We start from the raw sequence: 24,007 nt of genomic DNA on the forward strand, positions 1-24,007 counted from the left end.
TTAAAACTCAAAAACCAAAAACAAACAACTTGACTGAAAAATGGGCAAAGGATTTGAGTAAATATTTATCCAAAGAAGATGTACAAATGGCCAATAAGCATGTAAAAAAGATGCTCAATATCACTAATCATTAGGAAAATACAAATAAAAACTACACTAATACACAATTTCACACCTATTAGGATGGCTATTATAAAAAAAAATTAAATAACAAGCAAAAAAACCCCCACAAAATAAGAAATGTTGGCAAGGATATGGAGAAACTGGGATATCCTTGCGCATTTTAGATGGAAGGTAAAATGATGCAGCTACTATGGGTAAATGCATGGCAATTCCTCAAAAAAATTAAACATAGAATTACCAGATGGTCTGGCAATTACACTTCTGGGTTCATACCAAAAAGAAAAGAAAGCAGAGAAAATTTCAATTCACAGCAGCATCATTCATAGTAGCCCAAAATATGGGAACAACTCAAGTGTCCACCAACAGATAAATGGATAAACAAAGTGTATTATATACATGCAATGTAATATTATTCAGCTTTAAGAAGCAAGGAAATTCTGGCACATGCTATGGGTGAACATTGAAGACATTATGCTAAGTAAAATAAATCAGGCACAAAAAGACCAATATTGTATGATCCCATTTATATGATATACCTAGAGTAGTTCAATTCATAGAGACAGAAAGTAAAACAGTGGCCTCCAGAGGGAGGGGGAGGGAGAAAAGGGGAGTTAGTGTTTAATGGGTGCAGAGTTGGGGAAGATAAAAAAATTCTCGAGAGGGGTGGTGGTGGTGGTGGCGGCACAAAAAATGTCAATATATTTAATGCTACAGAATTGTACACTTAAAAATGGTTAAAATGGTAAATTTAATAATATGCATATTTAACTACAAGTGTAAAATACCAAGACAAAAGGAAAATTTTGATTCAAGTTTGAGAAGATTGAGGAAATATTTTACATAAAGTGAAAAATTATCAGGGCCCCTACCAGCCCATACCACACCCATGCCTTAGTTCAAACTGAACTATTTCATTCAAGAGGCATAGTCTGGGTAGTCGAGTGCAGGCTGGATTTCACACCCCATGGTCATGTGTCTTTGTACAATGAACCTCCTAGATATTTATACACGGCAGCCCATGAAAAGCATTTAGATATATACAAAGACTCCTTAAAATGATTGGAATAGTCCACACACACAAAAAAAGCACCTAACAAAATACATGGAAAAGACTCTAAAAACAAATTATATTGGAACTCAGGTAAATCTGGAATATTTTCATGTGGCTCCTTAAAGGCCACACTTTTAACATGACTGTATTCTGAAAGAAGAGGTAGCCATATACCTCTAAAGAGGTGTCTAATCAAACCCGTATCTAAACACGATACCTGAAATAAAGGAAGAAGAAACCTGGGGAGGAGAGCCTCAGGCTCCCAGGCTTCCTAACTGGAGACCACAGGGAGCGTCAGTGCTGGGATTCCTGTCCTAGGCCTGCCCCTCTGATGTGCGCAATCTCTCTAATGGCTCACAGGGAATAGGGGTTAATTCTTGCTTCATAGGATTCCACAAAAGTCTTGTAAAATCTCAACACAAATCATGCAATGTTTTAATCTTTACAAAAAGCCTAACTAGTAAATTACCACTATTTTCCATTAGAGTTCAAATCACCCTCTGAGTTAAAAATAAAACTTAGCCAACCACTTAGAACGTCACTGTGGTCACCACAAAGTCTGCAGAGTGTGTCTGTGGAATTCCTTAGGTAGCCATGCTGGCCAGGAATTTGGTTTCAACTCTTAAAGCCCTCTGACGGATTCTAAAATTATTTGATGGAAAATTGGACTTTCTAGAGTAAATCTGAAACATATGCAAATAATATTGGTGGCAAATGGGTTACCTTTTCTGGTATAACAGGAAGAAAAATACATCTATGAAAATGTGTTGTCTAAAAGAAAAAGACCGAACTAAAACATTTAAGTTTTTCATTCATAGAGGAATATTAAATAAAACATTAGGTATACTGATACCATTTTAATCCTACTATTGAAACTGACACTCAATAAAAGAAAACTCTACCAGGAAGAGTTCATAATGTGTTAGTAACTTTCATTTATTTTATTGATATCTTACCATTCAGCTTTTAGCCTAAGAATTATATCAGATAAATTTTACGATTAAATTTATTTTAAAAGATACAGTTAAGGATAATCAAATTTTAAATCACATTTAAAATGTGAGTCAGTCTTTATGGCCCATAGGATTTTTATATTATTAGATTAGAGGGGGGTCGGATGAGGTTATCTCTCTACCAGTTTTCTCTCAACCTTGAGATTTAACAATTTTTATGGATTTTTCAAAATGCTATTTACTGCTGAAGAATCAAGTACTTGTATCTCTTCACCACCCAAATTAAGTAATGACCAATCAGGCCTCAGGTATAATCTATGTCTGTGGGACAGAGCATAGCTAAACACATGAAACATGAATGCTAACCACTTGCATAAAAGTCAGCGACTAAAAGAACTAACAGCTTTCTCTCATTATCACCCACAGTAATACTTTCCCACAGTATTCACCCACAATGGAAAACCTGCACACTGGTCAACAAACACTAAGTTCTCTGACGAAAACAAATTCAAATGCAGCAGACAGGCAGCATAGAGAATCTTTTACTACTGCCTGGAACTGCTGCAGCCACATTGCAACCATGAGGGAGACAGCCCCAGGGTGAAGCCAACCTGGAGGATGGCAGAGTGAAGAGAAACAACAGGGCCATGCCCCTCAGATACTGCTGAGTCACTAAATTAATCACCTCCGGGGCTTTTTTATATTCAGAGTTCTTCTTTTACAAGATAATACATTATTTTATAGGAAAAAAACCACAGACTCAATGACTCTATTAAATGGACTATTTCTTTCTCTAAAGGTATACATGAGCCCTTCCAGATTCTGCAGAGCAACACTGTTCCAGACTTTTCTGCAGTGATGAGAATGTTCCACATCTATGCTGTCCAATTTACTAGCCACTTATGCGTGCAGCTATTAAGCACTTGAAATGTGGTTCATGAGAACTCAATTTCAAATTTTATTTAATTTTAACTAACTTAAATTTAAATAGCCACATCATGGCCGTGATATTGCACAGCTCTAGAGGAAAAGCTGCCAAGTAGATCTCAGATTTGTCCTGTTAGACCACAAGCTGGTGACTGCCACCGTGGAGCCCTTGCCCACATCTCTAATGGAGCATCTTTTCAGTGAAATGTGACTGCACTTCCTGCGCTCGTGAGAATACAACTTGCTGTAATAGCACCCTCATCTCCCAACTACTTTACTGCCATGACATGTTTCATATTTACCATTTCAAACTATCTTTCTCTCCTACAAATCTCATGAATTCAAAAAAATAAAAAATATTTTTACTCAGTTTAGTGCTGTTACCTTCAAGTTCTTACCTGGATATCAGTTCCATCATTCAGGTTACAGCCAAGAGTAGGTAGTGAACGTCACCTGCTTTAACTCTTCATGGTATAACGTGTGAAGCAAATAACTCAGCTCGAGGCTTTTACGCTTCAGAGCCCAAAGGTTGATTCATCTTGATTTTCCTGGTTCTCATACTGCCAGGATAGCTAATCAAGATTTCATTACTATCTCATCTCCCTCACCATGCTGAAAGTCTTCAGCAGTGTCAACTCTAGTATTTCTCAAGGCTCTATATACTGTATCAATGTATAATATGCACAGTGCAAATGCATATAGTCAATAAGTATTAAGTGAGGGTTGTGTACAGTGGTCAACAGATATTAAATAGCATATTAAAACATTCTCTGAACTTTCTATATCAAACAAGAAGTGTTGACATTATCAAATCAAAAGCAAGGATACTTGGGCCTCTGAGCTAATATGCTAGGCTTTATATAAGATTTCTAATGACTATATATTTAAACAATTGGATATTCCCTTTCAAAATAAAGGAACACTTTAAACAAAACAAGATGACAGGAAACAACACTACTATTAAAGTTGAGAAAAATCCTCATTAAACACCACTTTTTTAGAGTGGCTCACCCAGATGATACCTAGTTGATTTTAAGTGCCAACTGCCCAGATATTTAAAAAAAACACACAAACCAAGAGTACCTCCAGAGTGTATATAAGTCCTTGGCAATATTCTCTAAAGGACAGTGAGAAAATAAAAGTGTCCTACCATCATGTTTAAGAAGTATTTTTATTACAACGCTGATAAATAACTAATTCAGGTTTTAGTATACATAATATATATGGAATAAAATACCATAAATAGTAAAGTTGAACAGACATTTTTCACAGCTGCTTGAAAAGACTAAATACTATGTAATTTTTCAAATGGTAATTAATATTTTTACTCTTAAAAACTTGGCAAGATAAGTGTTTGTGTTAAAAATTAATAGGAAATGAAGCCCACGGGAAGTTACAATTAAGAGCTAAATGTGTGGTTTTGTTTCACATCAGTTATTTAGCCATACGTTTGGGGGTGTTCTTTCTCATGTGTGCCACCTTCAGTAAATCAAAAAAAAGCATGTGAAATATCTAAATGAACACAGGGGAAATAGTGTCAGAAATCAATACTTCTCTACCATCATGTTTAACCTGCTGAAATGAAGTGTTAATCACAGAAATGAGATACCATATTACATTTATAAACTAATGAAACTAGAAAAAGCAAAACATGTGACACTATAATTAAACAGCTGGAAGACATCCAAGCCTGTGTAAGTTGATAACCCTGGTACAATCTCTGGCAGTGAAAAGGCAGGTCTGCAGTGAGTTGATATGGCCAGCGCAGTTGTTAATTGAATAGCAGGCAATCTATAAACACTACTAATTGCATATGTGAAAACCTGGGCACAACTAGAGAAGCTGCCTAGAGAAGCACTCCAGAAAAACTACGTGGATAAAGCACTCAGCAAATCTTCTGTCTCTCTCAATCCCTGTAAGTCATAGCTTAGTTTCGCCACTGCATCCTTCTGATTAACCTCGACACAGAAGACTTAATGATACATTTTTCAAAAGATGATTTTTCTTCCTAACCAGATATGCACCGCACAACTATCAATTACCCATTCGTTTTAGAAAAGAACAAACAAGTAATCTAGAAAATTCAGCCTGTGAATGGAAAGCTTTCTAAATCGTAAAAGAAGACATAGTCTTATTCCCAACAGGCAAAATGCTTTTCAGAATTGTTCCAACGCATTTTGCAGAAGTGTGGCAGCTGCTGCGAACAGCATGGAGTGTTAAGATTTGACACTTTTTTTTTTCTTAAGGATATAGCCATTTGGGGAGGCTCAGAAACTGTTGTCAGAATTTTACTATTCATCCATTTAATAAATCCTTTAAAAATGATTATTGCTCTAGGATCTAAATCAAACTTTTTAAATTTTGAGTATGTAGAGAAGACTGCTTGGCCCAATGGTTAGGAAACATGAAATAAGGCCAGTTGAGAGCAAAGGTTGCTATCATTGTGAGGGTGCCTAGCAGCTCAATAAAACAAATTGAGAGACTTAATCCACTCCCTAGTAAATAGAACATCACATCCTGAAACCCGAAACTACCAGTTAGAGCACTGTACAGTTTTCAGAAGCACAAGTATTGAAGCCAGACTGACTTGTACTCACATCATGGCTCCAACACAAAAGACTTATTGGCAAGAAACTTAAGGCTTCTGGGACTCAGCCTCATCATCTGCAAAGTGGGAATTAAAATAGACCTCATAAGGTTGCTCTGAGGAATCAAAGAGATAATATAGGCAATATGATTAGCAGAGTGTCTAGCAAAAACAGTACTTAATAATGGTAGACTTTTAAAAAATAAAGCATGGCCCTGGCCAGTGTGGCCCAGTTGGCTGAGCATCATTCGTGAACCAAGGGGCTGCCGGTTCGATTCCCAGTCAGGGCACATGCCCTAGGTTGCAGGCTTGATCCCTGGTCGGGGGCATGCAGGAGGAAGCTGATTGATGTTTTGCTCTCACATTGATGTTTCTCTCTCTCTCTCTCCCTTCCTCTCTCCCTAAAAATCAATAAACTACTTTTAAAAAATAAAATATGTGTTACCCATTGTACACAAATGGAAAGATTAAATATAGCAACAGCATGTAATCAAATAACTCAATGGTGCCTGAAGCTGAGTTTTCTCTCACATTTCATCAGTATAAAAGAGAAATTCCTTGGAAGAAATACAAATTTGAATGTCTTCACTTTAAGATATAGGCATCCTTCCGCTGACACTCTACCAAGACAGAGGATAATTCCTCAAATACGAGGCTCTCAGTCAATTAGATATAAAAATGAAAAGGACCTGTAAAGAATCATTCATTGTTAATTGTTTAAAAGGGTAAGTTTATAAGTAGGAAGGTGTGACAGATGGGGGCCCAAGAAAATGAATGAAGCATATGAAAGATCTCCTTTTTACCCCAATATTCACTATTTGGAGAACTCTTAGTCTCAAGAGTTCCCAGACCACCAGGAGAAAGGCTTGATTTACAGTGTTTAGTTATTAATTTCAATCAACCACTTTTATAAAAAAATCAGAATTGACAAAAACTATTTGTTTCACCAATTCTCTGACTATCAAAAGGTATGTTAACTGAAACAAGCTTTATAGATCAACCAAGACCCACCAGGTATTGCAAAAGTCCTCCATTTACTTATAGGCAGAATAAAAGAGAAGGGTGCAGGATTCAGTCCCTGTTACAGCTCAAAGCTTATTTCACTGGTGGAAATCCCCACCTATGTTATGGGCATGGTGGCTTCTTGGAACCAAATCTGTTTCCCGAACATCCAGCCTTTCAGCACGTATAAGCAGTTAGATTTCTCATCGTTACTGCATTTGAACTTTAAGAATTTGGAAACTGTCAACATAGAGCTCTCTGCTCTTGAATTAATTTTATTTCTTGCTCCAACAATCAAACTTCCTGCTTGTAGGGCCAAGATATGAACCTACTTTTTACATGTTCTACCCAGGTAAATTTGAAATGAAGCAGAATTCATTAACAATAATCAATATATTAAAATACAATCATACCCAGAGGAAGCTCCTCCTAGATTGCAAAAGGAAAAAAAAGATTATCAAGCTCCAATTTCAATGCACACTGAATGTTTAAATATGGATATTAAACAAAGTATGATTATTTTCCAGATAACTGTGTGTGAACATAAGTATTAGCCACACAGATTTCAATGACATGTATTCAATATATTTATACTATTATTATAGATATCCAAAGAGACTCTACTCAATGAAACCCATTACTTGAAATTAAAAGAAACTAAAACTGTAAAATATGGATCAATCGATTAAACTAGGAGAGTGACCTGAACCATTTTTTAAAGTGGTTTGTTTGTTTTGTTTGTTTGTAAATATGTGATAACACAATGAAAAAATCCTCTAGGGAAAAAAGATCCATAGATGCTGGTGAGTCACATCAAGGCAAAAATTGTCTTAGCATGTTCTCCACTGAAGCCAACATTACAGAAGATATAAATAGATACAAACTATTTTTCAAAAATCTTAAACTTTCTACCTTGATATGGAAAGATTTCCAAACTGCTAACAGCATCAAAAACCCTGAAAATACCTATTACTAATTCATTTTAATTCAAAACAATCATGAGTGGCATACCAGAGAGACAGCAAGCTTTGTAGCTGAATAAAGAATCCTTACCTTCAAGGATCTCCAAGTGAAAATATATCTCAGATTATTACCTATAATATAATATGATATATTACACCAACCTTCTAAGGGAGTACAAAGGTGAAAAGCCAAGATGAAAAGGTGGGGGAAAAGGCATCCCAGAGCAAGGCTTCAGTGTAAACAGGGAGGAGGCTTAAAAGTGATTTAAAAATGCATGACCTGGCTTGGATATGATAAATAATACAATATGATTAGATCACAGAATGCACAGAAGTAGGGTAGTTGAATATAAACCTGCAAAGACAAATTGTGAAAAGCCTTAGATCCCATGCAAGATAGTTTAGAACTTTTCCAAAATCCAGTGGGGAGACATCCCAGGGATATTTTAGCGCAGGGAAGTGATGGTCAGAATTGAGTTTTAGAAAGACAGTTCTGATGGAAAGATCAGCCTGGGTGGGGACAGAGGCCTGACAAATGGGAGCCAGTTAGAGGGCCAATTGTTTAAGTGAGAAATGACAGGTGTGAACCAGGGCAGTAAAGTGAAAGGGGATTTAAGGAGTGAGCACTGAGAGAAATCGGACTGAATGTGGAAAGGGAAGGTTCACCAAAGATAAGCATGCCATTCTAGCTTGGGTGGCTAGATGGATGATGAGGCTATTAACTGAGACGAAATACTGAGAGATAATGTTTGGAATCTTCTGAAATTAGCCTGGATTTTTATTAAAAAATCACTATATATGTTCATTGGAGAAAATGTTATGACATCCAAGTTAAATGAAAGTATGTCCAGGTTTGGAAAGAAGTAAAGTTTGGCTTTTTCAATTCAAGCAAACATACTTACCCTTCTTAGCAAAATCCACTGTCAACACTCTACTTTCCACATAGTAACAGCTCATTAAGCTTCTTAGAATATACCTTTATGCTCTCATTTCTCTAATTATTTCCTATGAATACCCTATATCTGTAAATCAGACCTTCCCAAGCTCTAGAAATTAAATAGCCATGCAAACATTTCATACTGTTCTCGAAGAGCAGGCATGTTTAGAGCTCACGTATGGCACGCCAATCATGCCATTAAAAATGATCAGAAAAGGAATGTATAAATTTCATGTGGACGCAGAAAGTAGAAGGAAAAGAAAAGCAACTTCTTTCCACTTTGTTGTAATTCAGTCCTCAAAAATCTGGGAGAAGTGGTGAGCACAGAGGATTCGAGCAGGCAGGCGTGAACCTGAGTCAGGCTGGAGATGTGGCAGTTACCTAGAGAGGGCTGGAATGGTTTGGGTTGGGAAGTTTTTACGAAAGAGAGAAGACAAGCTTAAAGGAATTTATTTATACATTACCTTCAACATCACAACTCAGGTAGTTACGCACTTCATTCAAAATGAAGTTGATGTCTTCTTCCGAAGGAATCGGATGGTTTGTAATATCGGTTGGCGTGTCGGTAGTGCCAGCTATAGTCATCTTTTGCCAAGGTAAGAAGAAAATAACTCGCCCATCACTGGTCGCTGGGTCAAGAAGTCCCATGCTCTCTGGGCTGAGATTAAAAAAAAAAATTTTTTATTTTTGAAATTAGCAAAAATTTAATCTTAATCTACAATCTATTTCATTCACCAATTCTCATATAAACAAACAAGAAAAACATGAGATTACTTTTACAGTCACTAACCTAATCTAAAACTTCCTTTAAAAAAGAAAATTGGCCCTGGCTGGGAGGCTCAACTGGTTGGAGCGTTAACCCGTACACCAAGGTTGCAGGTTCGATCCCCCTGTCAGGGCGCATATGGGACACAACCAAACAATGTTTGTCTCTCACATTGAAACAGTTTCTCTCTCTTTCTGTCTCTCTCTGTCTTCTGTCTCTCTCCCTTCCCCTCTCTAAAAAAAAAAAAATCAATAAAAAACATATCCTAAAGTTTATAAATCAATAAATTTTAAAAAGCAACTTTGATAACAAAAAGGGATGGAACAAGCGTGAAAATGATAATATTCCACAGCAGAACCAGCCCTCCCGTCTCAGAAATGCAAGGCTAATTATGGAAGTGGACTTCAACCTACAATGGTTTGGGCTTTTATATTCCTCGGACCATTCACATCAGATAATGTCAGCGAGATAAATGTCTATAATTTTTTTTATGATGGTCAATTAAAGATAGATCTTCAACCTTTTTTCAAGCCTATGAAAAGTATTTTCCTGGGACATTTGACATTTGGCACATCTTTTAGTAGAAGGTCTCAGAAGCACATGAGAAAAGTGAAGGGTCTAACTTTCTAGAAACTAAAATGTAATCAAAAAGTTCTTGACTCCTTTATGCCTAGATGAACTGGTACCACTTCACCAGATATGAGATTTCTTACTTTATTTCAATTTTACAAAAATCTCAAGAAGTACATCCACAAGAAAAAGGCTCAGTTTTCTACTTCTACCTAAATAACAATGTACTAGGATAAGGTCAAAAAGGAGAATACAATGAAAATCTTTAAGCAGACAGAAGACACTGGTGTATTACGCTATGAAATCAAGGTTCAAGAATTCCTCTTCCGACAGATTATATAAAATCTTCCAAAATATTAATCAAGAATTTTCACTAACATGTACTTAATACTCTAAAACCAAATTATAAAACACGCTTCAAAGAACAAGCAACTGTAAAAAAAAATTAACAAAACCTGTCCATTGTGTTATTAAATCATTAGAAACTGTTGTTTTAATGTATTCATTAACCATTCAAAGAAATTTGGAGAAGTTGTTAAAGGAGTGGGAGGAATCTGAAAGTGTCATATTCAAATAGAACACTACAAATATTCAGATGGCTGTTTCTATTTGACTAAATTCTCAAAGCAAGCTAGGGTTAACAGTACTTCTGCAACTTCTGCAATAGGAAACACAATTCTATTTGGTTCAAATAAATTTCAAGAAATCCCTCTTATACTCACAAACTTAAAAGGGCTTATAGTCAACTTTTTATGTTTATCATTCCCTCAAAAAAATGTTTTTAACCCAGATTGATTCACATGTATAAAGATTAGAATCTAACAACTGTTAAGAGCAAATCAAAAATAATTGTTTTGCCCTGGTCGGTGTGGCACAGTTGGTTGCACCAAAAGGTGTCAGGTTCGATTCCCAGTCAGGGCACATACCCAGGTTGAGGGTTCAATCCCCAGTCAAGGCACGTGCAGGAAACAACCGATCGCTGTTTCTCTCTCACATCTATGTTTCTCTCTCTCACTCTCTCCATTCCTCTCTCTAAAATCAATTTAAAAAATTGTTTTATGAAAAGAAAATCTATAGTTAGCTTAGCTAATGTGTTTTCTTTATTTAAACCACAAGGATTACTAGTCTTTCTTTGCAAAACCCATCAGTCTTGTGAAATGCCTGCCATGTCTACACAGCCTTTGGAGAAAGAAATTCCTGTCTGAAGGCTGCTTGAAAGACACAGGAGAGAGTGGGCCACAGTCCTACTTTGTGCATACAGAAAGCGCCACAGAAGTATGTCAGTCATTTAAACCTTCAGCTACAATTTCATCCACCCTCAGGGTTACTTAAAGAACACATTTTTACTTTCATTTTTATATATTGAAAACTATAAGTATAGAGTATTTGCAGTCTCTGTATGACTATATATTTTTCCTTTGTCTTTGTCATAAGACTCTAAAAGTCTTAAAAGAAACTAGTTAATTATGTGTTTTGTAAGCACCTAATTTGATCCTGGGTTAATATGCTCTTAGATTAAATCAGTCACTTTGGGATTAGAAATTAACTCATTTCGAGTTCAAGCTTTCAATCTGATAAGTAGTACTATATCGAAACAAAAAAATAAATTCCATATTCCAACAAATTATATGCTGGTATATCTTATATATGATCATTTTATGGACCAGATATCAATAATATGCCTAAATAATTCAATAAATCTCATCAACTTCAGCATAAAATTATAATATTCAGCAACCTAGACATGAAATGCTGTTAGAAAAGCATAACTACTGAATCCTTTAAAACCTTTCAATGCAATAAAAGTAGTTTAAAGGGTGAAGGTGATGGTTACCAACACACGTAACTGGAACCTGTAGAGAATCAACTGCTTAAGTGAAGACATATGTGTCAAACATAAAATTAACAAGCACAGAGGGAAGACAAAGCTATTAATGTCTGGTATAAAAACTTAAGAATCCATTTGGAAATACCTTTCATCAGTTCTAAATTACCTAATTCATACTTTCCCTTAGGGAAAAGTTTGTTTTCTTACAAAGAATTAATTCTGCACGGTTACAGTAAAGTTCGAAAATGGATATCAACTATGGTGACATACAATAGAGTGAAGCATGTCTTTTTCAATATGTATGATTCACTTGACATCAGGAGCAAAAAAGCTTCCTGCTAGTTTATGTATGTATAGGATTAAATGTGATGAACAATTTTCTCATGCAGACCATTGCCTTCTTGAAGTACTTTTATTTAAACTGAAATAAATTTATTGTTAATTACTTAGCAATCAGTGGTAGAGCTAACAGTATGCACACACATTATAGAAAAAAAAAAAATTGAACCCTCGTGAGTGGAAAAAGCATCTGTAGGCTAGAAGAAGGAGATGATTTTTCACGCATTTCAGCCATTTGGTGTATTGTTGCTGCTTTTGTAAGAGCATAGCCACAACTCCAGATCTGTTCTTAAATAAACTAAACAGTACCTTTAAAAATAAATGATTTCTCTGTGTTGGGTTTTCTGAAATTAAAATAATAATTTTTAAAAAGCTGTCACCATGGCACAAGAGAATTCCACATGTGGAATGTTAGGGTCATAACAAGCTTAATAAATGCCATAAAGATATTCTGAAAACAGCCCAACAAGATAGATTCACACATGATCCTTCCACTCCATTTAGCAGCCTACACATAACAAGTCAGTAGCTACTAAACTCACTGCATTTCCAAACTGATCAGGTTCTAGCTGAAATGTAGGTCTTAAGTTATGATCAGGCAGTTTACAGGGCAGCCCCAGATGATCTAACCATCCCTAAGGCCCTATAGTTAAAGCCTTGCATTATGATTGCAGAGTGTGATTGATTGATGAACCCAGAGAGGTGTTTCCTTAGGAGATCTCTTCACCTCACCCAAGACAATGACTTGATATGGACAGCAAATCTTTCCTCTGGGATGCCAGAACCATAGTTGTTCAAGGTTTGTGCCAAAAGGGAACAAACCCTTAATCCAAATTGCAATCCCAAACCAAGAGGCTCATCTGCAACAGAGCCGGGACAGCAACTGCGCTGCTGACCACTCCCCCAAGGTTTCCAGTAGACTGTGTAGTCCTTGTAATTCAAAGTGCTAACGTAACATAAAGATGTTCATTTATCCCAAAGTAGCATGAGATCACTTACTGCATCAGTGAGACTGAGACAGACCCAGCTATGACTAACACTTTCATGATTTATGGTTTGGGGGCCCAAAGTGAATGCCAGATTTTTAGGATAAAGAAAGGCATTTTGTTTTGAAAATATTACATGCAGCTGGTATGTATTTATATTTCTTTAAAAACACCTATCTACTCTATTATTAGCATATTATAAAACATAGTACAGAACAACAGGTGTAACATGACCTCTTTCACATAAAAATTTTAAACGGATATACATTTGTGCAAGCATAAACATACATTTTCTAAAAGGGATCAGAAGGAAGTGTTACTGATTACCAGAGAAGAACTGAGGTGGGGGATGAGGGGGGAGCATGAGGAAGAAGAGGGAGGCATTCCCTTTACATTTTGCATCTTTCTATTTCTTTTTTTTTTAAAATATGTCTTTATTGATTTCAGAGAGGGAGGGAAAGAGAGAGACAGAGAAACATCAGTGATGAGAGAGAGTCACTGATCAGCTGCCTCCTGCATGCCCCCAACTGGGGATTGAGCCGGCCACCCTGGCATGTGCCCTGACCACAAACTGAACCTCCATCTCCTGGATGCTAGGTCGATGCTCAACTGCTGAGCCATGCCTGGCCAGGTTCTATTTCTCTACAGTGATTATTTTTATTTACTTTTGCCTATTATAGGAGTTATCTGAGCAGTAAAATAAAGAATCATATTTTGTTTTCCTGTTTTAACTTCTCTATACTTAAAAATTCCCTGCTAGATGTTATATTGAAATTTCAATTTTAAAAAGAAGCAATAGTCTCAATTTGGGCAAGTTAACAACAAAATAATGTTAGTAGAATTCATTCAAAAATATTTACTGATCACATGTGCCAGGCATTGTGCCAGGAAATGGGGATATAGCGGTCAACAAAAGAAAAAGTGATCTAAAGGTCACTGACAAAACATACACAAATTAGGTACTATCATGAGATGAGGAACCAGAAGCTGAAAGCAGCCTGCCAAGGTCACAAACTTAGCAAGAAGTGAAGTGAGGAGCAAATCCAGGAAGTCCTACACCAGGATATCACCTCAAAACTTACTCTTGTCTCTGCACCCTGAAAGAGCAGAATGTCTTCCCATTTTAATAACAGGCAAACTAAGGTGCACTGTATAAACTGGCTTATCCCAAATGATGTCATTATCAAGTGGCAGAAGTAACATAAGGGATAATAAGTGTCCTCAGAAATCATGAGACAGGAGTGAAGAAAACACAAAATACAATACACAGGAAAATATGTGGAATCTGCTAAGATCTAAACAAATATAAGGATTATAATGTGTGTCTATAGTTTAGGTGTTATATCTGTACACTAAGAGATGTTAAAAAACAACTCTCCCCCCTTAAAAAAAACCTTATAAACTATCTGGCCTTGCATATTTTTAATCCAATACAAAATAAATGTAAATAACTATTGTTGAAAACTTCTCTATATACAAGAAACACAACATTTATATATATTTACTTCTTGCCCTTTCATTTGAACTAAACTTGTGGTTAGCAGTTTTTAAAACTCTATTAAGTACCACTGCATAAAATTTTTATTATTAAGAATGGAAGTACCTTAGTTTCTCCAATTCTAAGTAAAAATACTAACAACTATCAACCAACTACATGTAGACATTTAGAAAATGAGAACAAAACCTTGGAAGTTGGTGGATAATAAATTCTCTTTAGCCTGGCTGGTGTGGATCAGCATTTGAGCATCAACCTATGATCCAGGAGATAGAGGTTTGATTCCCAGTCAGGGCACATGCCTGGGTTGCAGGCTCCATCCCCAGTTGGGGGCGTGCAGGAGGCAGCCAATCAATGACTCTCTCATTATTGATGTTTCTATCTCTCTCCCTCTCCCTTCTTCTCTCTGAAATCAATAAAAACACTTAAAAAAAAAAAGAAAAGAAATTATCTTTAATATTTTTCTTGATAGAAGTGTAACATTTTTTCATGGTAGAAGTGTATTTCATATAAATTAGGTGTATCTTTGACTCTCTTCAGGAATATTTAGTTACTGGAAAACTGTTAATTAGGCATCATCATATCTATTACATAGCAAGATAGCATTCTAGGAGAATGCAGATACTAAACAAAATATCATAGATGTGTACATCCATTTTATCAAATATTAAAAGATTTATATGTCCTTTATGGAAAATTATTAAAATATGGAAGATATACCCCTCATCCTAAACACATAACTTAGAAATTACCACTTTTAACCCAAAATCACATTACCTAGAGACAATTATTATTTAAACATTTAACATATTTCCTTTTAGTCTTTTCTTTATATATTTATATAATATTTAGATTATATTGCAGATATAATCTTGTGTCTTCCATCCTAAATTAACATTGTTTAGATTGTTTGGATCATTAGTGTTTTCTGAGGACATTAAAATTATAATAATTTTAATGACTATGTAATATTCCCTTTTTCAGATATATGATACTTTACTTATCTATTCTCCTAAGGTTAGGAACTGAAGTAGTTTCTAATATTTCTCAGCTACAAATAATGTCATAAGAAATATCTTAAGCATAAATTATTATTTCAAACAGAATTACTGGTTTGCCAACTAGATTTACCCCACATATGAAAATAAAAATGATATATATGTTCCATACTCAGCATGGTCACATGAATTTTTTCCACAGATGTCTTAAAATCTACGTTGGGGTGATCTTTGTTAATTTCTTAGCTAGAGCCATTGAATGTTTCTTTTTTAATTTAGTTAAAATTTCAAACATATACAAAAATAGAATATTTTAATATGCTCCTCACCAAACTTAAACTGTTTTCAATTAATAGATATTTTTATCTCATCTCGATCCCTAACCACTTCTCAGTTTCTGATTATCTTTGTTACTATGATAAATTAGAAATGACATCTGATTTTTACTTGCTATAATATTTTTCAAAATATATTTCAGAAGTTATAAACATTAAAATACCTAAGTGGTCCTTATTCTCAAATTCTTCATAAGAAAATTTGGTTGTTTTATAAAATTAACATTTTCATAAATTAAAATGTCCTTTATGGAAATTTTTGCAAAATTAAATTTTAATGTTTTAATAAAAATTAAAATTCAAAACCACTAAGGCTTACTCTCTCAAAATGAGTACACTGATGAAAGTACAAAAATGGATCCCAAATCATGAACTCCTAGAAAGGAGTATTGCCATAAAAGCTGAGAAATTGTAGTTTGTGTTTTGGCTGAGTTCCTTTACTTATTTCTCCTCCTTTTTTAGTTTATTTTTTAATTATAGCTGGCGTACACTATTACATTAGTTTCCAGTGTACAACACAGTGATTAGAAATCTCTCTCCTCCTTTGTTATTAGGAAGGTGAGCTGGGAGAGCACATACCAAGGCCCGCGCCCAGGGTGGGCCCTCACCTGGAGTGCCCGGGCATCACCATGTGCACCCCCGGGCGGGCCTCACCTGGAGTGCCCGGGCATCACCATGTGCACCCGCGGGCGGGCCTCACCTGGAGTACCCGGGCATCACCATGTGCACCCCGGGCGGGCCTCACCTGGAGTGCCCGGGCATCACCATGTGCACCCCGGGCGGGCCTCACCTGGAGTACCCGGGCATCACCATGTGCACCCCGGGCGGGCCTCACCTGGAGTGCCCGGGCATCACCATGTGCACCCCCGGGCGGGCCTCACCTGTGGTACCCGGGCATCACCATGTGCACCCCGGGCGGGCCTCACCTGGAGTGCCCGGGCATCACCATGTGCACCCCGGGCGGGCCTCACCTGGAGTACCCGGGCATCACCATGTGCACCCCGGGCGGGCCTCACCTGGAGTGCCCGGGCATCACCATGTGCACCCCCGGGCGGGCCTCACCTGTGGTACCCGGGCATCACCATGTGCACCCCGGGCGGGCCTCACCTGGAGTGCCCGGGCATCACCATGTGCACCCCGGGCGGGCCTCACCTGTAGTACCCGGGCATCACAATGTGCACCCCCGCGCTCGGCTGGCAGATGGCCGCCGCGTTCTTGTCGTCCATCTGGCGCACGGTGTCCGTGAAGGGTCCCGTGGCGTTGATCACACATTTGGCTCGCACGTCAAATTCCTGCCCTGCAAGAGAAAGCGGCGTCAGTCACCCAGCCCGTCTGCTCCTCCGCTCGCCGACGCTCTGGCTTACTAATTCATCTATTCACTTAACCTATGGCGAAGAATACCGTAAGCACACTGAGTGACACGAGCGGCCAGAGTTGCTGAAAAGCCACACAAAAGGCTCGCACTCAGTCACTTTCCAAAACCAAGTCCAAACCGCGGGGAGAAGGCAGCCACGTCACCGCAGCTCCCGGCTGTTCCGCAAAGCGCCCAGCGTCGGCGTCAATAGGAAGAAAGGGCGATGAGGCAATAAGCTTTCTCTTTACAACTCAAAGGTGTAAACAGTGCTGCCGAGAGACAATATATCTCACGGGGCTGTATTTAAAAAAAAAAAATGCAATTCTGAAACTGTGCCTACATGGCCACAGATTCAGGACAAGAGGAAAATTTAACCACAGTGAAGTGATTGACTTTAACGATGTGTAAATGCACTGCTTTTGTCACGTAAATGATACTTTGAAAATCGGTGCATTTATTTCATTTTACTAATAACATGTTTCTGTAAAGAAAACGAAATGCATTCGTAGCTGTGGGAATTCTGCCGGCATTTATTATTATTGCGTTTATTATTATTATCATCATCATCATCATCGTTATTAGGGGGAAACTGACAGGCCCCGCGAGGGAAAATTTGCATGTTAAACCAGTCACCGTGGACGATAAGGAATACAGTTAAGACGACTCTGAAACCTGGCTTAAGGAAAAAGAGAAGTGACGGGAAGGTTGTAACTCGGCCTACAGCGAAAAGGCAGGATGCTCAGGGCCCGCCCCGCCGCCGCTCGGCTCGGCCTACCTGTGAGCACGTCCCTGCACCGCGCGCCGCTCACGCGCTCCCTCCCGGTGTGCGGGTCCGTCCTCTTCAGCAAGCTCAGCACCTCCATGTAGTTGGCCGTGGCGGCGCCGTACCGGGCCGCGGTGAGGGCAATGGCCAGGTTCATCCGCGCGTCGTTGTGCTGTCCTGCGGCGGGGAAAAGCACCGGAGGGGGGCAGGGGTCACCTCGCGCCGCAGGCTGGCGGTGCAGACGTGTGTCAGGACAGATACGTCACGTCTGTCCCTGTCACCCAGGATACACATGATGGCCCGTCCGCTCTAGCGGGCATGGTTTAAAAATACACGGTCGTTCTCAGTCAGGCTTTTACCTGCCGCTTCAGCAAGGGTATGTTTGTACGGCAGGAAGGGCGAAAAATATCCCTTTCCTATGGAGCTCGTATCAATTATCTGAAAGTTAAGCAGTTCAGTAATTTTTCTCCCAGTTTGGGAACATATGTATATGGCAGGCTTTTCCTGATACAGACGACCCGTAGGCATGAAAGAGAAGCAATTCAAAACTTCAGAATATCTGACACCCCAACTGGTGTTGATTAACAATTTTTACGAGTATGTGCTCTATCTAATATTCAAAATCAAGAGCCTAATCTTCCATGGAGAATCTCTCAGTGTTCTCTAAAAGGATTTTTCTTGGTTTGAATTTTGATCAGAGCTCCTTAACATGTAACATTTTTTTAATCGCGCACATAAAAGGTAAGAAATTAAGCAGGGCAAAATTTAATTACAGAACAATTCCTACCTGTATTGTTAAAGATTTATTGCTGAAAAAATCCTAGTTAAAGAAAACTAAGGGGGAGGAGAAGGGGGGGGAAAGATGATTAATCACTTTAAAATACTGGCATCACTAGAGACTTTTTCTATTTATTATTGCCAGTGGAGTTAACGCTGACCAGGAAGAATTACTCTACATTGCAGGGGCCAGGTTCTCTGTGCCCTGAATAATTAATTACTCAGGGCTAGATGTATTGAAGCAGGGTTCAAATTCCCACACACTGGGATCAGTTCTATCAAGATAATACTGATAAAGGGATGAATTTGTAATGAATATTGTTGTTGATTTATGTTGCCAGCATACCAAACATTTAGTATAAATGGTTTATGTAAAGTTTCTTCCTTGTGATTCAGTCTGTGCAGGGCCAGAAGCACAACACAGGTAATCTGTTCCAGCTAAAAGGGCAAAGTTATAAAGAGAGAATCAATGACTGAAGATGCTGCCACCCCTCCCCTCCCCACCAACATCTTATTCTAAAACCACTGGGCTAATACAATCCACCAAGAACCTTTCCCTCAAAATTAAATCCTCTATCAAGTGAAGAACACACATGAAACCTCAACATGCAGAATGAAACATAATTTCATCTAAAAATTAATGGAAGGAAAGTAGAAGAAAGAAAACAGCAGGAGGATGTAGGAAAAAGGGTAGCATTTCTATCAGTTTCAACTTAGTGTGATCTTAATGTTGTTATTAAAACAGTCAGTAGGTATATTTAAAGTAAAGTTTAAGAAACCAACTTTTATTAATGTAGGGCTCCTTACTTAAAATTGGAATATGTTCCACAAAGTTAAATGCATACAAAGAGTCTAAGGAAACAAAATAAAAATTCCACTATAGATCTGCTCTTTAAAGAGATTACACATCTAAACTGAAGAGAGTACCCATCCCATTCAATCTTTCTAGTAGATATATGCACATAACAGTGAAACACCCTATGGGTCATTCAAAAAATCCAAGACCTGTGGGGAAACTCACTCATCCGGATGTGCCTTGATTTACACACAGAGCAAGTCTCTGGAAACCCATGTGTAAATTGACTATTTTAAATCCCACATGAAGTCACTATTCCAAGGAACAAGACAGAAATCCCATTTATTAAATGATCGATTCCTTTATAAAATGATACATCTATTGCACAATCATTTGGTAATAAAACTCTAAGTTCTGAAAATACAAAATCTTCCTTTTAATTAAAAGTGTGAGGTGGAAACAAGTTCCTTTGGTCCTTATTTTCCACACCTGTCCAGTTACCTAGCAGCACCTGCCTTGACTTGACTCAAGAACGTCACTTATTCGTGGTGGGCCTTCATGGATGATCCTCACCTGCCATAATTCTATTCCCATTATTCTCACTACCTAGGACTCTGAAATTATTTGCAAATCCCTGAACACCTGTGTTATTTCACACCTTCTTGCCTTTGCCCACGCCCTTTCTTCTGGCTGCAATACCACTGTGGAAGCTCTGGACAATCCCTCTCATGACCTGGTTCAAACATATCCCCATGAAGTCTCCCCTTCTCTGCATCACTCCAAGGAAAAGTTGTTCATGCTTTCTCCTGAGTCAATATTACATCTTGTACATCCCTTTTTTATAGTCTTTATGATACTACGTTCATCCATGTATCCTCAGCTTAAAAAATAATAAGTCTTGGTTATGAGCCGGACACTGTGACAAATGCAGGAAATACATGGTGAGATGGATCCAGGTGCTCTGTAGTCTCGTGGAACTGACATCCCGCTGTAATTACTGCATGAGCTGCCATGTCCCCTCATCCCAGTCATGGGAGGTCAGGAAGATTTACCTGTTCATCTTTCTTTTTTCTTGTTAGCAACAAGCACAGAACAGGCATCCAGTAAGTGTTAAGTGTACCCATATCCCATAAATAATTAAGATGCCTTATAGTCTTAGATATATAGTCTTAAAGATGTATTTAACTTTTTCCTCATTTTATAAAACTTTATAGTCTGTATAGATTTACAGTCATATCCCTAACTTGGGAATGGAATGTTTTGCCTGGTGTTAAAGAAATTTCAGACATCAATAAGCTGGTTGCAAGAAATTTAAGGGGAGCAGGAAACCCCAGAAATGTGCAAAATCTGAACTTAAACCCAAAGTGGGATGAAAGGAGAAATGGTTATGTATGATTCCCTCAGGACTTAACCCACAAGTTTCCCCTTGCTCTGCAGGGGAAAGCAAACACAGTTATTATAAGCTCTTAGAACTGATGAGTAAGTGGAGTTTCCTCTGGGCCTAGGGGCTCACACCTCCACCCAGAAGCTCCCTTCTTTGCAGACATTCAACTTAATTCATTTACCCCCTTGGATTCACGGTAAACCTCCTCCCTACCCACATTAAATTCACCCTTTACCCTGAGATACCCAGATGCTTGCAGTGTATGCTTCCTGGGATAAGTGGTATATTTTCACTCTTCTTAACTAAATTCCTCCAAGCCCCCTTTCCCTGACATTTTGCAAGGTATCTGCATGCCTCCTGTAATTTCATTTCTGGAGAAAAAAGTTTTTGACAACACTGCATGTCATTGGAATGCGATACAATAATCTCACCTCCCCCACCCAGTTGATCTGCTTATTAAGTTTGGATTTTCAAATCTGTTTCCTCAGAGCCAGGCAACATGATACTATTCACTAATCAGGGAATAGCTTTACATTGGCACTTACACAAGCACCCAGACGGGGACTGTGGAAAATCTGTTTCCTACTCTTCTCCTTTTGCACTTGAAATCGTACATATGTGCACATTCTGAACTTACAGCTCATATGAGAGGAAGCACAGAAGAGGTGGAACTATAACTGTTTTCCCTTGTTTAGAAAAACAAAATGTTTGATCAACCCACCGAACAAAATATAGGTCAGTGGTGGCAGAGAACGATTTTGCCTTAATCCTCAATGGCCTCACACACAGGTTAGTGAGAGAGATTTCGAGTGAAAAATATTTTAGGATGTAATTATAGGATAGGCCTCAAATATAAATATTTTGGAGGCATGGAAATATTGCTCTCCTCAGAGGGTTTCAAAAGTTTGGCAGTTAAGTTAACATGCAAAACAACTGAAAAAAGAGAAATAATCATTGAATGTGTAAACGGAATGAAGAATGAATAAATACGAAAAAACCCTAGGTAATAAATTACCGGGCATTTTCATGGTCTTTCCGGTCTAAAATTCGGTGACGCTGTGAAATTCTACATACAATCTTCTTTTAATACAGCATACTTTAAAATGGCCATTTACAGTGCACAGGCCTAACTACATGGACCCAGAAATTCGTACAGAAGCCTAATTGTTAGAAAAAGCAGTTCTTGATTAAAATAACACCTGCCTATAAATTCATCATCAATTAAAATTGCCACTGTTGAAATGCTGAGAATATTTCCTGCCATCTCCCTGTGCCCTGCCCCGACTTCTAGAAGGGGGAAAAGGGATGTGTGAGAGAAAGAATACTTCCCTAAAGATTTGATCCCATTTCTGTCTCAGACGGACAGTGTCACAGTGACCTCTCAAGCAGATTCTCCTTAGCAGTCAGGCAAAGATCATCGAAGGCTAATAATCTACCAAACTCAAGCTGATTTCATATAATCACTATATTTAAAATTTCCCTAACGGGGAGAGTGCAGATAGAGGCAGAGTAAAAAGGTGTGTGTGTGTGTGTGTGTGTGTGCGCGCGCGCGCGCAAAGAGATTACTAAATTCTGGTTTAAGTACATATGATGAATAAACTTAAAAAGGAAAACTCAAAATGAGCACCTATTTCAGGGCAAATTGTGACAACTATGCATTTCCAAAAGTAAATGATTTATAAAAGTGAGCATTTGTGTGGGTAATTGTGGGGCTCCGGGAGACACGTGAAACCGTTTAGGAAGAATGAACCTCATGCCCAGCAGGCGTGGCTCAGCGGTTGAGCATCGACCTAGGATCCAGGCGATCGGGGTTTGATTCCCGGTCAGGGCACGTGCCCGGGTTGTGGGCTGCAACCGATCAATGACTCTCTCATCATTGATGTTTCTATCTCCCTCTCTCCCTCTCCTTTCCTCTCTCTGAAATCAATAAAGATATATATATTAAAAAAAAGAAAAAGAAAAAAAGAATGCACCTCAGAAGATATATTGGTGAATGGCTCTGGACTTGGAATGGCTGGGTCACACGTTTTGATACTTCTCTGGGCTTCAGTGTCCTGTAAAAGGGAGGAGTTGGGTGGGTTGGCACCTCTGAAATTCTAAAGTGAATGTAATGGCTGATCTTCAATAGCTAGCTACTATCCCTTTCAAGACTTCAACTTCATTTCTGGTTCCTCTAACTTTGGCCCAATATGTCTAAAGAGAGAATGGGCATTAATAAAGACCACAAGACAGGTACTGTTTTATAAAGTAAATCAGAAAAATAAAATAAGAAACCACATTCTTACATTAGATTAGATCTAGAGTTATAAGGAAATCGTGATTTGACTAGCCTTTATGGGCTATGTAGTATATTGCAAAAATTGTCCCAATTCTTCGCCCCTCCTTGTAGCATGCCCTTTTCCATGTGTCTTCACAGTGTCCTCTCCCACTCTGACGCTGTACTCAACCATGTGAAAGTGTTTTGGTCAATAGAATGTCAGTAGAGGTAAGAAAAAAATGGAAAAAGGAGGCTCTTTGAATGCCATGAGAAGGACATCCCCAGGCTGGCCTGCTGGTATCAGGAGGGTGATGAGAGGCATGTGGCAAGTTGCTCCGGCCATTCATTCCAGCCAAGGCTGTCCTACGTCAGCTGACAGACTTGAGTGCAAGTTGAGCAGAGAGCAGAAGAATCTCTGAGCCAACTCCAGGCAAGATCGGAAGAACTTGACCACTTCGATGCACTAGCAATAAATCCTAATTGTTTTTATGCTACTGAGGACTAATGGCTGCTTGTTGTGTGGAATTGTGGCAATAGATAATTTATAAAAGCAATGTAGCCAATTTTCTTATAAAGTTAGTCCCAACTGAAAAATTTGTTCCATCAGAACCACTTTTCTAAGGTGGCTATTTAGAACACAATTCATTTTCCTGTGAAAATGCTATAAAATAATGGTGGTGAGGGATTAACTTGTGCCGCAAGAGCTATTTAGTGCATAAGATATTTAAATAAGAGAATTGGTAATGATACCAACAACCTCAATGCCCACCACTCCCTCCCACTGACCTTCGATCTCCAGGTTGACCCCCGTGCCCAT

The 24,007-nt window shown here is 38.3% G+C and overlaps 1 protein-coding gene across 7 annotated transcripts in view; it reads right to left on the minus strand.

Moving 5' to 3' along the window:
- Positions 1-24,007, minus strand: part of GPD2 (glycerol-3-phosphate dehydrogenase 2) — a 132,886-nt gene that overhangs the window by 18,292 nt on the left and 90,587 nt on the right. For all 7 annotated transcript variants that reach the window (XM_081142796.1, XM_081142795.1, XM_081142792.1 and 4 more), the window contains 3 exons: positions 17,989-18,153; positions 17,012-17,156; positions 9,007-9,200 (listed from right to left, as the gene is read on the minus strand). In XM_081142796.1, the coding sequence (XP_080998922.1) occupies positions 9,007-9,200; positions 17,012-17,156; positions 17,989-18,153 (504 nt within the window). The remainder of the gene's footprint in view (positions 1-9,006; positions 9,201-17,011; positions 17,157-17,988; positions 18,154-24,007) is intronic.

The sequence above is a fragment of the Miniopterus schreibersii genome (genome assembly GCF_964146895.1).
Source record: "Miniopterus schreibersii genome assembly, chromosome: 7".
Taxonomy (NCBI): domain Eukaryota; kingdom Metazoa; phylum Chordata; class Mammalia; order Chiroptera; family Miniopteridae; genus Miniopterus; species Miniopterus schreibersii.